The 13,739-nt window shown below is 43.3% G+C and overlaps 1 protein-coding gene across 1 annotated transcript; it reads right to left on the bottom strand.

The window, feature by feature from the left end:
- Positions 1 to 7,674: 7,674 nt before the first annotated feature.
- MRPL44 (mitochondrial ribosomal protein L44) lies at positions 7,675 to 12,379 on the bottom strand. The gene is made up of 4 exons (XM_054386122.1): positions 12,225 to 12,379; positions 11,353 to 11,821; positions 9,256 to 9,434; positions 7,675 to 8,021 (listed from the first exon to the last, which is right to left on the bottom strand). The coding sequence occupies exons 1-4, from the start codon at positions 12,377 to 12,379 to the stop codon at positions 7,850 to 7,852; spliced, it is 975 nt and encodes a 324-aa protein (XP_054242097.1). The 3' UTR covers positions 7,675 to 7,849.
- Between the last annotated feature and the right edge of the window lie 1,360 nt (positions 12,380 to 13,739).

Here is a 13,739-nt window from a genome sequence, read left to right as displayed (position 1 = left end):
AGCCCATGGGGATGTCAGCAATACACAGGGCAGCCCAGGGCCTACAGGTAGAAGAGAGTGGTTGTAGAACTCCTGTGAATAAAGGAAGAGGGAAGCAAACAACCTCAGGATATAAAGAACCAAAAGGCAGACCTTGATGGTGGAAGGAGTTTAACTGCCTAACTTTTGGTTCTAAATAAGAAGAGGGAGGTACAGAATCTAAACATATATAAACCACCACCATTTGGCTACATAAAGTACTCCACTAGGAAATGCTCTCCCACCTCTCTGAACTGGAACAACTTAACAGTCACATTGAAGTTTATATAGCATGTTTCTCACCCTGTGAAAGAAATTTGTACTTAAAGCCCAGAGTATTTTCAAGTTCAGTTCTTCAGTACCTTTCCCACTGGATGACAGGCATCTCCTGCCTCTTTTCTGTAAAACTCCCATGGGAGTGGAAAGGCCTTTGTTCCTTTCCACTAATGAATCTAAATTATTGATTTGTCAGTCTAATTTGTAGAGACTGATATTGGTTAGTGCTATCTTAGAACTGCCTTAGATTTGGCAAAAAGAATGACAGGTAATTTGACAGACATCTTCAGTCAGGGAAATGACATTCAAATAGACAAGAGAAGGCATATTTTCAGCCAGTGTTCCTTTATTTGACTTCACGTTGCAAAACTCACATATTCTCCTTCTCTAAAATTTGAATTCTTTTGATAAACATCACTTGATGGCTGATTTGGGAAACACTACAGCACAATTAACTGTTCTGAGCAGGCATCCTTCAGTGCTCATGGTAATCCTGGAGCAGTGTTCATGACTGAAATCTACACACAGATAATTGAGCCAAAACTTTCTAATTCTGTAATTCAACCTGGGGAGATAAAGGATGAAAAAGGAAGGAAAAAGTGGCTGAGTCCAAGGTGCCAAGACAGGCCATGAAGTACCTGCCTGCATTCCACTACCTGAAACACTGAGATGGCAAATCAATGACTGCAGTATAGTAGTGTCTGAATCTTGCCTGATAAATAGTTTTCTATGCTCCACTGAACAAACCAATTAATACAATGAGTGCCAGAATATCTAAAAATCCTGGAAACATCCATTGGCTTTGAAGTAAGATGGAAAATGACAGTATCTTGGAGTAAAGCAATGGAGATGGACATAACAAAATAGAGAAATCTAGGATATATATGGCTTTCAGCTGTCAGACTTTCAAACAGAGGAATAACCAAAATAAGGTCTGTAATGTGATTATAGGAAAAATTAAGTTCTTCAGGCACTGTTTGTGAAATAAAATATTTTAGAAGTGGACTACAAAAGGAACCCTGGTGCTTCAAATTTAACGTTGCTCATTAGTGGCATTTTAAATTCTGAGACACTGCCATCAAAACTTTTTCCATGAATTGTTGAGAATGTGTCTTGACCAAGCTGCAGAGAGAAGGGCTTTCTGACCAGTGGTATTAACAGGTTAAAAGTAAGAACAGTAACAAGATGCAGAACAAACAAAAAATCCCCTGGACTATACAGCACAGGCTGGTGCAGTTGCAGAGAATAGATACAAATAATCCCTGGTAGCTGCTAATATCCTCTTAAGGGAGGGTTTCTGCTGGAGAAGACTAATCTCAGTCCATCCATGGGAAAAATACAGCTGAAACTGGTAATACTTTGGCACTTTCCACATCATTTAGCTTAGAAGTAAAAGGGCAAAACCTCAAATTGTTCAGAAGCATTAATTTAAGAAGGAAGGCGAATCCCCAGACACTGAGGCCTCAGATTCTTTGCTGCACAGCAAGAGCACTGCAGTTCCTTGCCTGGAATCAACTGGTTTCAACACTGCCAGCAATACCTGGAGATAGAAACAGCTCACAGGAAAACTGACGTTTCTTTCCAGAACGCATGCTCTGGTTAAGTGGCAATGACACAGGCATGTCTCTGTGAAATAACATGTGAAGTTCAATGGAGAATGCAGATTTTTGAAATACTTGCCAATCAGGAAAACTTTCTTAACCAAGAGGAAAAAGAGAAATGCCCATCAGCATGTGACTTAAACAAAATTACTTGACTGACATGAAAAAGGAGATTTTTTTTCCTGTGGCATGACAGGAATATTTAATATTTACTGCTTACATGCTTAAGTAAATTAATTTTTTAAAAATTCCAAACCCAAGAAAAGAGAAAGAAATTAACAATTAAGGTGTGGTGGGCATAGTGATATTCCACATAGTACGTTTTGGCAACAGGAAAAGATAAAGTGTTCAGAACATGATTGCAGCCTGACCTTGCAGCAAAACCTTGGTTTGGTTTGTTTTTCTAGTTTTGTTTGTGGACAAGGGAGTTGATAGAAGAGAATGAATACATCCTCTGAAACAGCATAGTGAGTGAAAGAACGGGGATACTGCCTGCTCAAAGCAATACCTCAGTCAGTAAAAAGCAGCGTCTTGCTGACATAAATACAGGAACATGGGAAATACTGCCCTTGATAGGTAAGAGATTTAAAAACAATGAAAAACACACTAAACCACGTTCCTCCAGACTGCCACAGATGAGGAAAACTGGCAAGGAAAAGGAACCTGACGGTTAATAAATCATCACAAATATGGAAACAAAAGCATTACAGAAGCTCAGTGTAGTATTTCTTGCCACTGGGGACTTTTCACCAAGTCTCTTGTAATGGTTAGAATTTGTGACAGTATAATTTCCTTAGAGCTCTCCAAGTCCACCCCGACTGTCCCAAATTACCAAGCTCCACTTATGAACACTCAGGGGATTTGCAGCCTGCTCCCCTTTAAGCAGGCTTGTTTCAGAGCTCAGTAATTTACAACTCAAGGTCCAGCTTTCCAGTTTTTTAGGTTGAGTGTATTCAGAGGCACCTTATAAACATCACACTGATGCTAGAACTACCCTCCAGCTTATTTTTCCCTCTCTCTATATACATTTTGCCCACAGATAAGTGCCCAACTGAAATGGTGACACATGCAGGGCAGAGATAGAGGCAGTGGGCACTCAGTCGTGCTGATTATCCACCGGCTGCTGCAGTTGGCTCAAGGTGACAACCACAACCTTGGTAACTCAGTTAGGGTTGAGTGTAATAATTGCAAAATAAAACCATTTCAGCACAGCAGAAAGTTTCATAATAACTAATGAAAAGCTTCCCTTGTTACCGACCCAGACATTTGCCAGGGTAAGCTCTTGTTTTACATTCCTACTCTTTCCATTGTTGACAGAGATCACTGTACAACCTACATGACAAAAAGCTTAATTCTAGTTCATGCTTATTTATCAAGTGAGCACTCAACAGTCAGTCAATTTTCAGAGTATGGCCCAGTTTCAGCTTTGCTCCAAAGTTCTGTCTGTTTTCTTTCTTTGCTAGAGCCCCTCAGCACTGCTGGTTAATGGCCACAACTGCCCTTGGTCCTCTCTACAGCCAGCTCCATCTTCATGTCAGTGGGATGTAGTAGCATGCTTCAAAAACAGAAATCATGTTTGAAAAGCATTCATTGCAGGGTTGAAACAGAATCTGGTAAGAGAGAATTCAGTGGTGGATTCTGTCACTGCAGGAAATCCCTTCTGCAATAAGGGGAATTTTTCTCCAGAGGAAAATTGTGAAGTTTATTCCAAATTTTATTTATCTAGGCTCTGATGGTTTTGGTTACTTGGAAGTGATGAGTATAGTACTCCAATCAAGAAAAAAACAACGTTCAAAGTTATTATTTTTAAATTGCCTGGATTTATCTCATGAGTTAATGAGATAACCAAATTCAGTCTGGTCCACAATCAGCTCCTAAACACTTCTTCTTACGGCCAAGCTCAGAGTAGGCAGTTGAAACAACTAATTAAGAACTGACAAGTTCAACAAGAATCTTTCCAATAAATAAACCATTAAATATATCTCTTACCTCTGAAACCTGGGAACAATCAGCAGCTTTGCTGCTAGTCAAGGTTTCTATGAACTTGGGCAGCCTGCCTCCTGCCCATGTGGCATACAGACTGACACAAGGAAATTACAAGCAATCTCATTTTTACATCATTCCTGAAGTTACAGGACATTGAGTCACTGAAGGTTCCCAGCAGCGGGGATCAAAATACACAATGCCAGGGATCTTGAAGTGAAACTGTGGTTATGTCCATCTAGGGTCCCAGATTTCAGGTGCACCATGAGGAGCTGCATTGCAGCATGCTCTGTGACAGAGGATCACCAACAGCCTTCAATGCTCTGGTTCTGTCCCACAGGTAAAGTGTGGAACTTTGCACTGTGACTTTGGCTATTTACTGACCCACTGGTGACCATTTTATCTTCCCAACTGGTCAAAAATTTCTTAGACAAGCTGAAATGGCAAACATACAAAACCAGTGCCATTAGATCAGGGGGATCAAGTTGGAAAGATAAAAACAATGTGTCTTTCCATGTTTGTTTCTCTACACTAAATGCACCTCTTAATACCAAACTCCAAAGCTCAGCTATAAGAGAAACTAAATGGTTTAGAGCTCATTTAAGGTTTACCGCAGCACTCATGGGGTTAAGGACAAAAGAAAGAGGGTTCTCCTAATATTGCTGTGCTGCATCATCCCTCTTTCCCTGCCCTGCAAAAGAGAGTGACAACACAGTATTTCATTGCTTTTGATAGCAGCACCACACCAGAGCAGCTTATTTAAATGTTTGATTTATCATAAAACCCAAAAGAGTTTGGTGTCAGAATCTTAAGTAAAAGCTGTACCTGTTCACTAGCAATTTCAAACTCTGAATTAACATGGAGATAACTGTAAAGTGGTGGCATTTCTGTCTCCTGACTTTAAATTACAGCAACAATTAACACCAGAATTGTTCCTGGACTTCTTTCTTTAAGAGAAAATTACAGCAAAATACCTGGCTATGGCAACCAGAAGCAGCTGCAAATGAGATCAAGGAGATGATATAAAGTTCTGTGATATTACTGAGGAATTCAAGACATGGGAGTTAAAGCACATACCACAGACAGAAGTAACTCAATAGAAGTGCCTGAAAGCATATCAAGAATTCTTTCTCCAACTACTTAGCTGGGACCAATGCAATAGAACTTCTCTTACCTTTCTCAAGATAAAAATCACTTTTAAAACACTTTCTAGACAAAGACAAAGGATCTAGCCAGCAGAAACAGAGTAACCTGAGATTATTCACACACTGAGTTTATTCAGCACCTGGAACAAAACCAAGTCTAGACCAAAACCTGGCATTGCTTTTAAGAATTAATGACTGGTAGTTCATTTATTTCATAATTTTACCTCTATCTATGTCTGAGCACCTTAGCATTTATGTGAATTAATAAAAAGATCAGGAGAGAAAAACTAAAAAAAGGATTATCTTCTAGTACTGTATGCAGATCTTAGTACACACAACAATCATATTTTACATTAGTGCAAAAATACAGTGTTCTGGCTTACTAATTGCAATTTTCACTTAAAAGAAATCTTGATTATGAGATAAGGTTTGAGTGAGTTAAAGCAAGGATAAAAGCAAATACAGTAACACAAAAACGTAGAATCACAGAACACTTTGGGTTGGAAGGGACCTTAAAGATCATCTAGTTCTAACCCCCCTGCCATGGGCAGAGATACCTACTACTAGACCAGGTTATTCAAGGCTCCATGCAACCTGGCTTTGAATATTCCCAGGGTTGCCTCCGTAACTACTCTGGGCAATCTGTTGCAGTGCCTCACCACCCTCATGGTGAGGAATTTCTTCCTAATGTCTAATCTAAATCAAACTTCTCCATGTTTGAAGCCATTACCTCTCATCCTGTCACCACATGACCTTGTGAAAACTAGCATGAAGAATGATTCTGGCTGAAGAAAAGCTGCTATTTTCACCAGACTTTATAGCTTTCTTTCAGTCTACCCAATCTTTGCTGATGGCTACTGACTCATTAAAAAAAAAAAAAAAAGTTCTTGATCTGAGGTATGTAATGATCCCACTGATACAATGATAAATCCTTAGATATATGCTTGAGTGCCAGAAATTAAAGCACAGATACCATACAAAATGCTTTTCTGACCTCTGGAAGCTTGAAAATAGGACATGTTTTCTTATAAAGCCTCCTTTTCCAGTCACACTTCTATAAAAATCTGGTCCTTTCTTTCCATGTCCCCAAACTGTCTTTCCGTTGAAGCTCAAGGCAGTCCATACAAGTTCTACACAGTAAATTGATTTATCTTGCATTACTCAAGTTTTTTTCTGGCACGCTATTCAGTAATCCCCTTCTCCTGGGACTTAGGCCCATACTCCAGGCTGCAAAGCCATGGTATGCAGGTTTTAAGTATTCTTTTAAGGTAAAGTGCCACAAAATTCCTTTTTCATCTCTCCAATATATTAATATTGATATAGAAATTAGTAGGTATATCAAACTCACCTTCACTCTTGACCTTTCAAAATAGGTAAAGGTAAGAGAAATACCTCATCTAGAAACTAAAAATAGCATAAGCAATTTCTATCCTCTTTTCAGATTTTGCTGTTATTCCCCTGGAATACAGTGACCTTATTGGCTTTGCTTATGTAAGCAGTAAGGTTGCTTGTGTAGAGTGCAAAATTCCAGCCAGGCAATTTTACACACACTTTCTGCCAGACTGATCTTTCTGCTCTCCTTTGTATAGCTGAGCTTTCACACGTCATCTCCCACGGCAGACTGCAGAAGAAAAGCCTTTCTGCAGCCATCCAGCTGCACAAGCATTTTATGCACAAAGATGCAGGTCACAGCAAACTCTGGAGACAGAGAGTCACCAGCTGCTAATCCTTTGCCTGAACACACTTGTACTTGTTTCCAGCAAGCAGAGCAAAGCTAGAGCTAGAGCCCATCTTCATGCCCAGTGCTGCACCATGGATCCACCCAGCAGCTGTGGCTCCAGCCTGGGACCTTTTGCAGCCAAGAGACCTTCACACAGACTCATCCCAAGGGACAGACAGCAGTAGATACAAATTACCACCACTCATATCAGATCTGCCTGAACAGCCATCTCCAGATTTATTTTTGCCTGATCAGTGAAGGCACATTTACCTGTTGTGTCTCTTTACAACCAGTGACCCCAGCAGGATAGGGCAGAAACTCACTGTTAACCACTCTCCCACATTCAACTCCTTCCTCGGAGGGCTCAGCTCATTTTTAACAAACTCTCCATTGAAAGGCAGTCATTCCAAAAGAGTCACAGTCATCATGCATCTTGTCTCCTAGAACACATATGGAGCTTCTGTGACAGTTAATGGGAACGTGAGGCAGGTACACAAGTTATTCTCACCTGAATTTCCATTTACCTGGAGTTAGATCAGAAGAGCTACAGGTGTGCAGGCAGCACTTGTTTTTGCTTAAAGTAGATCACCAGCAGTGTCGGTATCATGGACAGCACGCTCGATGCTTTCACAAGGTCAAGGTTAGTGGTTGAACTCAATCCTGGAGGTCTTTTATGATTCTGTGATAAGGACAAATGAACCCAGAAGCAATCCAAGGACCCACGCTGCACACATAATTCAACTCTGTTAGAAATACTCTCACATCAATCTCCAGCGAGGCACCCATGAAACCTTTCTCTGTACATAGAGGTTTTGTTACACATTATTAAACCTCATTACAAACGATTGCCTGTGATGTATGGAAATACAACTCATCCACGAGGCACACATTTGACACTAGGGTACTTAATGGTATGTTTACGAAAATGGACATAAATTAAACTTGGTACAAAAAGAAAAGACTTTATTTTAATACTATATTTGATTTGAAACTTTCAAGCACTGAAGACCAGAAAACCAAAACCAGAATTTTGTTTTTCCAAACACATCCACGTTAAGCACAGAAGCCACTAGTTTTGAAGAAAAACCAGAAATGTCTTTTATCATCTAGTTACTGCTGATGGCCTTTGCTGCTGGCAGTGCTGGTTTGGGTTTTGAGTAATCCCAGGGTCTCCTGTTCTCTGTGTACCCATAGAGCTTCCGCAGTGCCACACGGGCTGCTTCTTCCTCTGCGGCAAGCAACGTTTCACCAGGACCTTCAGCTATGATCTTCTTATCACTGGGGGAAGGAAAAAAAAAATTAAACCATTTTCGTTATGGATTCCTGAGCACTACTGTGTATCACAAACAAGGGCTGCCAGATTGCTTTTCCCCTGATGTCTGTGAATACTGAAGGTACTTTCTATATACACACAGATGTATAAATGTTTCTGCTGATCTTTCCTGTGATGCTAAGTGATTGTACATTCAACAATGGGAACTCTGATCAGAAATGCATCCATTTCCTGGAAGAGCACAACTCTGTGTGTTTTGATTCCTAGCACATCACTGATTCTTGTTAGCGCTGTTAAAAACATAAAAAGTTGTTACTTTGGTCAGTTTAAACAAAGAAGTGAAATACTTCTGCCTTTTCTCTTCCCCTGGTAAGCATTTTTCAAACTCCTTCACAAGGCCCACAGAGAAGCTCTCTATGTTATGAAGAATGTACTCAGCACTGTCAAATCATCATATGTGGGCATGGAACATGAACAGTTTGTGAATGGATACAGAGATTCCAGAAGAAAAATAATCAGAGTTACCTTTCTTTTATATAAGATAAATCTTAGAAAGCATACAATGCAAGGTACGATATATCAGAACAAGCTATGGCAGGCTTCACACATTTACCTGCAGCTCACATGGCCAAGACACAACAATGTGTGTTTTGAAGGGACAAAGTCCTATTTTGTTCCCAAGGAGTGACATTACTGTTGGACAAGAGACCAGGACAAGTGCTGACCACATCTGAGACAAACACACCAGAGATGACTGGCACTGCCTATGTCTTGTCTGTATTAGACACTCTTGCCTGCTTTACAGTGCCTGTGACTTGAAAACTAAGAAGTTTCTCTGGAATATAAACCAAGTCTCTCTCCAATCCCACTTCCCTGATATCTGTGTTTCCTTACCCTCCCCTAAGCCCTAGATACAGCTGTGGTGCTTCCAAAACTGTTCAGTTATGCTGCTTGCAGATTCCATCTGTCAGCTCACCCAAAACACACTCAGGCTCTTCCATGCACTCAGTTTATGCTTCAAAGCCCTTCAGCCAGAGACTGTTGATGTCTCCTTATATATTGTTGCAGCAAGCCCTAGCCAGTGCTCAAAGGGCTGATTTTTTATGGAACTCACCCTATGGTTTCTTTTCTGTAAATAATGTGACCATAAAGCATGAGCAGAAAAGTGAAAGACCATCTTCCGTGCTCCCCTCTCCCACAGCTGAAATCCATCTTACTTCAAATTAACAGGGTACTAACCAGTACAACCCAACGAAGTACAGTGGCAGAACTGTACTGACTCCCAGCTGTCTGGTAATTCTTGGTTCTGGAGCAGAGATATTCCTCTTGCTCAGTTCTTCCACAAGTAAGCCCATAGGATTTATCACTTCCCAGATCTCAAACAGGTCTTTTCCGATCAGTTGGGGAATAAAAAAATCCTAAACAAAGGTATTTAAAAGTTACAATTAATGGGAAAGGTAGCAAAAGCTCCTGCTTCTGGTGTCTCCAAGTAACAACACAACACAAAAAGGCATTAATGCAGCTGGCATTGAATTAAGAGATGAATGATGAAACCACCTCAGTACTTCATCTGAGTGGGCAGCTGTGCATCAGGGGAATGCTGTGATCAGGCTGAAGGGAGCATGCAGACCCACAGGACTTTCACCCAGCCAGGCTGCCTTCCTGCCTCACACCTCCTGCTGGCTCCTACAGACACCTCTCAATGGTCAGGAGACTTTAACAGACATTTCCGAATTGCAAAATTAGTGATGTTTCACTAAGTGAAAAGGACAACTTGAAGGAGAGGAGCTGCTAAAACTTGTTACACTGCACTTGAATTTAAGCTGTTTGTATGAAGTATCTCTAGGTGCTTGCACTCCCACATAGAATCAATAGAATTGCTTTGGCTGGATGTGGTAGTTTTAGGGTGTACCTTTAAAATTTTCCACAGATCTTGAACAGAAAGTGGTAAAATGTAAACAAATCACTCCTGGGTGTACAAAGGAAAATAATGATAACCTCTAAACAATCCATTGGACAGATAAGGAAAACAAACATAAGCTAGTAATGAAAACAATCTCTCTGTCTCTTTTCTCTTCTTTGGCTCTGGCTGATGCTTCTCCTGGCTTTACTGACCTTGACTGCACTGCTTTTGTTGTGACTGGTATTAACAAAAACTTCTCTGCTCTTTCTCTTGTCCCTTTTGTGTCCAAGGGGGGTAAGGAGGAGAGCAGGGTGGGGAAGAAGCTGTTGCACCTCCCCTGTTTTTTGGCCAGGGGGATTCTTGTGCTGTTTTATAAATTGTAAATACCTGTAAATGTCATATATTTTGTACATATTCATTGCATTCCGTTGTAGATTGTAAATACAGCTTCATTTGCTTTCAACTGGGCTGGTCTGGCAAACTTAGTGGTGGTGGGAATTTCAACCCACCACACTGAAAAAGCCTTTTAAGATCATTGACCACATCCATTAATCCAGCATGCAAGGTCATCACTAAACCATGTCCCTCAGTGCCACGCTACATAGCCTTTAAACCCCTCCAGGGATAGGGACACCATCACTGCCCTCGACAGCCTGTTACAGGGCTTAACAACCCTTTCAGTAAAAAAATTGTTACTCATGTCCAGCCTAAACCTCCCCTGGCACAACGTGAGGCTATTTCCTCTCCTTATGTCACTTACTTCTTGGGAAAAGAAACTGACCCTCACCCTACCCCAACCTCCTTTCAGGTAGTTGTAGAGACCAAGGAGATCTCCCCTCAGCCTCCTTTTCTCCACGCTAAACAATCCTAGTTCTCTCAGCCACCTCTCATATGACTTGTTTTCTAGACCTTTCATTAGCTTTGTTGCTCTTTTCTGGATCCACTCTAGCACCTCAGCGTCTTTCTACATTTCATACACACAACACCCATGAGCTCAGCCCCTGCTTTTTGTAAAATGTTTTAAAATTGAAAATATGCCTGACATTACAGAGAACGATTTCATTATTTCATAGTGCAGTGCACAGAATATAACACTTTCCCTTAGCAAGCATCAGCAAATACTGAAACATCACCTTGACAAACCAGAAATAAACGATTTCCTGTGCTTGACCAGTGGTGTGCATCTTTAAGGAAAAAAACCCCAAACAACAATAAAAAAAATCCTAAACCCACCACAGAACACACCAAACTCCCCTCAGCTACTACCCAACAGATCTCACTGTTGTGTTATAGCTATTGTTGATCTTCTGCTCACTTCCTTGGATCAAGATACAAGCCAAAATACCTAACTTTTGCCTTTTTTCCCTGCGATGTCTGAGGCTTTTAAAAGCTATTGTTGTCAGTACAAAAATAACTGACAAGGAATGACTTACCCTGACAAAGATCCCTGTTTTTTCAGGCCCACTGCTGTCAAGCAGAGCTCCTATCACAGCAAAGAATGTCCTCTGTAGCACATCTGGTGGGACAGGAAAGTCTCTGCAGAGTGTCAGGTCCTGTATGGACAGGTTTTGAGCCACATAAGAAACCAGTTCCTGACTGGTAAGAAAATCAACAAGTGCTCCTGTTCCTGCTGCAGGCAGATCTGGGTAGGCAGCTTCAAAGCACTGCATCAGGTAGGAGCGTGAAAAAGCCATCCCCTGCTCGCTAAGTTTACTGTTATCCTGGAGGTGAAGAGCAACTGCTTCCTTGTCCAGCCCGAGCTGTCGGCGTCTGGCCTCCTCGCTTTCAACGTAACAAGAGTTAACAAAGGCTGTCTTAAGAAGATCCAACGAAAAATTCTCATGTAGGCGGTGGCAAAAGGCTTGTATCTCGGCATGGTAATCCCAGTTTGGCTTCTCTGACCTATGGAGGTGGAAAAGGAAACAAATCCAGTAACGGAACGAGATGTGACCCATGCTGCAAGAACCACGCCTTTCAAATAAGCGAAAGGAAACCAAACCGGAGTTGTTTCTGACTATCAAACGCGTTTTTAAAAGCCTCAGTGCCAAACATGGTCGGTTCGCTCATCGCCGTTTTCCTGCCCAGGACGGGCCCTGCATATTCTAACCCGGGGCCACGCTGACACGCGGAGCTAAACCCACTCTGCTCCAAATCGGGAGGAGATCCTGGTTGGGCGCAGGGATTTCATCTGTTTTTCAGGCTGCTGCACTCCCTTCCCCGAGCCACCCCCGCTGCCCCCCACCTTATCCACTCAGCCGAGCCGAGCCGAGCCAAGCCGGGCGGGCAGGGCCGGGCCCGCTCTCACCGTCGCCGTGGTTGCTCCTCCAGTCGCTGTTGCTCCAGGTAGGCGCGAAGCCACCGCTTCTTGTTGCAGCTGGGCGCGGTGGTGATCCCGGCCCGCCCGGTCCGGGCCCCGGCCACCAGCCACCGCGCCGCCGGCAGGAGCAGCCGAGCAGCCATCTTGGCGGGTGCGGGTGGAGAACGATCCGGCCCGGCCCGGCTCTTCCCGGAAACAGGGCCCCTTCCCTCTAGTTCCGGGCGGAAGCGTTCCCGGCCGGGGGCAGATCCAGGCAGACCGGCGGTGGAAACCACCGCGTTGCATGCCGGGAAAAAAGGAAGCGGCATAGGCGCCATCAGAGCCTCCTGGCTTCTGCCCTGGCCTCACCTAGCTTCGCTGCCGCCGTCAGCTATGGGCGTGTGGGAGCGGCCGTGCCGAGACTCCGCGTCCCATGTCGGAGCAGAGGCGAGGAGCAGCGGCTTCAATCCGCCCCTGTCAGGCCGGGCTGGGTGAAGGGCCCCGAGAGCCTCGAGCAGAGCCGCATTTCAAGGCTGAGCTCCTGGCTCCGTTGGTTGCAGCATCACCCATGGGGCGGGCCCAAAGCCTCCAGTGTCGGGTCCTTCGGTGAGGAGATGGAGCAGCTGTAGAAGCATCTCCTGCCGAGGTCAAGCCGGCCCGCTGCCCCGCCTCTGCCCAGGTCCGCAGCCGCGCACAGGCAGAACGTGCTGACCATTGAGACTGAGAAAACCTGCCGCCCTCGCAACGCATAGCCTGGGATGTTCGTAAAACGTCCTCCTTGGGTTTCAGTTCCACTAGCAAGACAAAGTCTGGTTTTGTTCCCTTAAGCTTTGTTTTTTCACTATACAACTCTGTACAGTTTCCTCATAGTTCAAACCCTTGTTTGCATCATCCAAGTTTTTACAGTACAGTTCATACATACCTTCAGCTTAAAGGCTGTAGTATCAAATCCATGAAAATACAATAGATGTGCAGGGCTGGCCCTTGCCTTCATGTTGCCTTTCACTAAAGGACAAAAGGATCACACTTCTCAATATTGCTGATAGCAAAATGTGCACAGGAAAGCCCCAAGCAGCCAATGGAGTTATGTACAGACACTAAACTGGGCTTAAAAGCAACACTTGACAAAATATCCAAACACAGTTGCTGGACAACAGTAGTGCCAAGACTACAGAGTAGCGGGGTAGAACACTTGATTTCACTGAATGGCGCATGAGATGTGCAAGAGTAGAATTCCTTGATGAGACACTCACAGCACATGTGCCAGATTCTCAGGACTTCTCTTGATAACGTTCTAGACAACCCACCCTTACCAGGCACTGCTCTATCACCAGACCTGCAGCACCCCTGTGCCCGCCCCAGCTGATCAAGTCTGCACAAGGGTAGCCCAAATACTGTTCTATAGGCTTGGCTCCTGCAGAGTGAGCCAAGGACAACATCCAAGGAGGCCCCACGTCCTTCTCTTCCACAGCTGTTGGTACCACCATCTCTTTGCCCTCTGTAACCTTAGAGAGCCCACAACTG

The sequence above is a fragment of the Indicator indicator genome, chromosome 13 (assembly GCF_027791375.1).
Source record: "Indicator indicator isolate 239-I01 chromosome 13, UM_Iind_1.1, whole genome shotgun sequence".
Taxonomy (NCBI): Eukaryota; Metazoa; Chordata; class Aves; order Piciformes; family Indicatoridae; genus Indicator; species Indicator indicator.
This window is presented reverse-complemented; position numbering and strand designations above follow the sequence as displayed.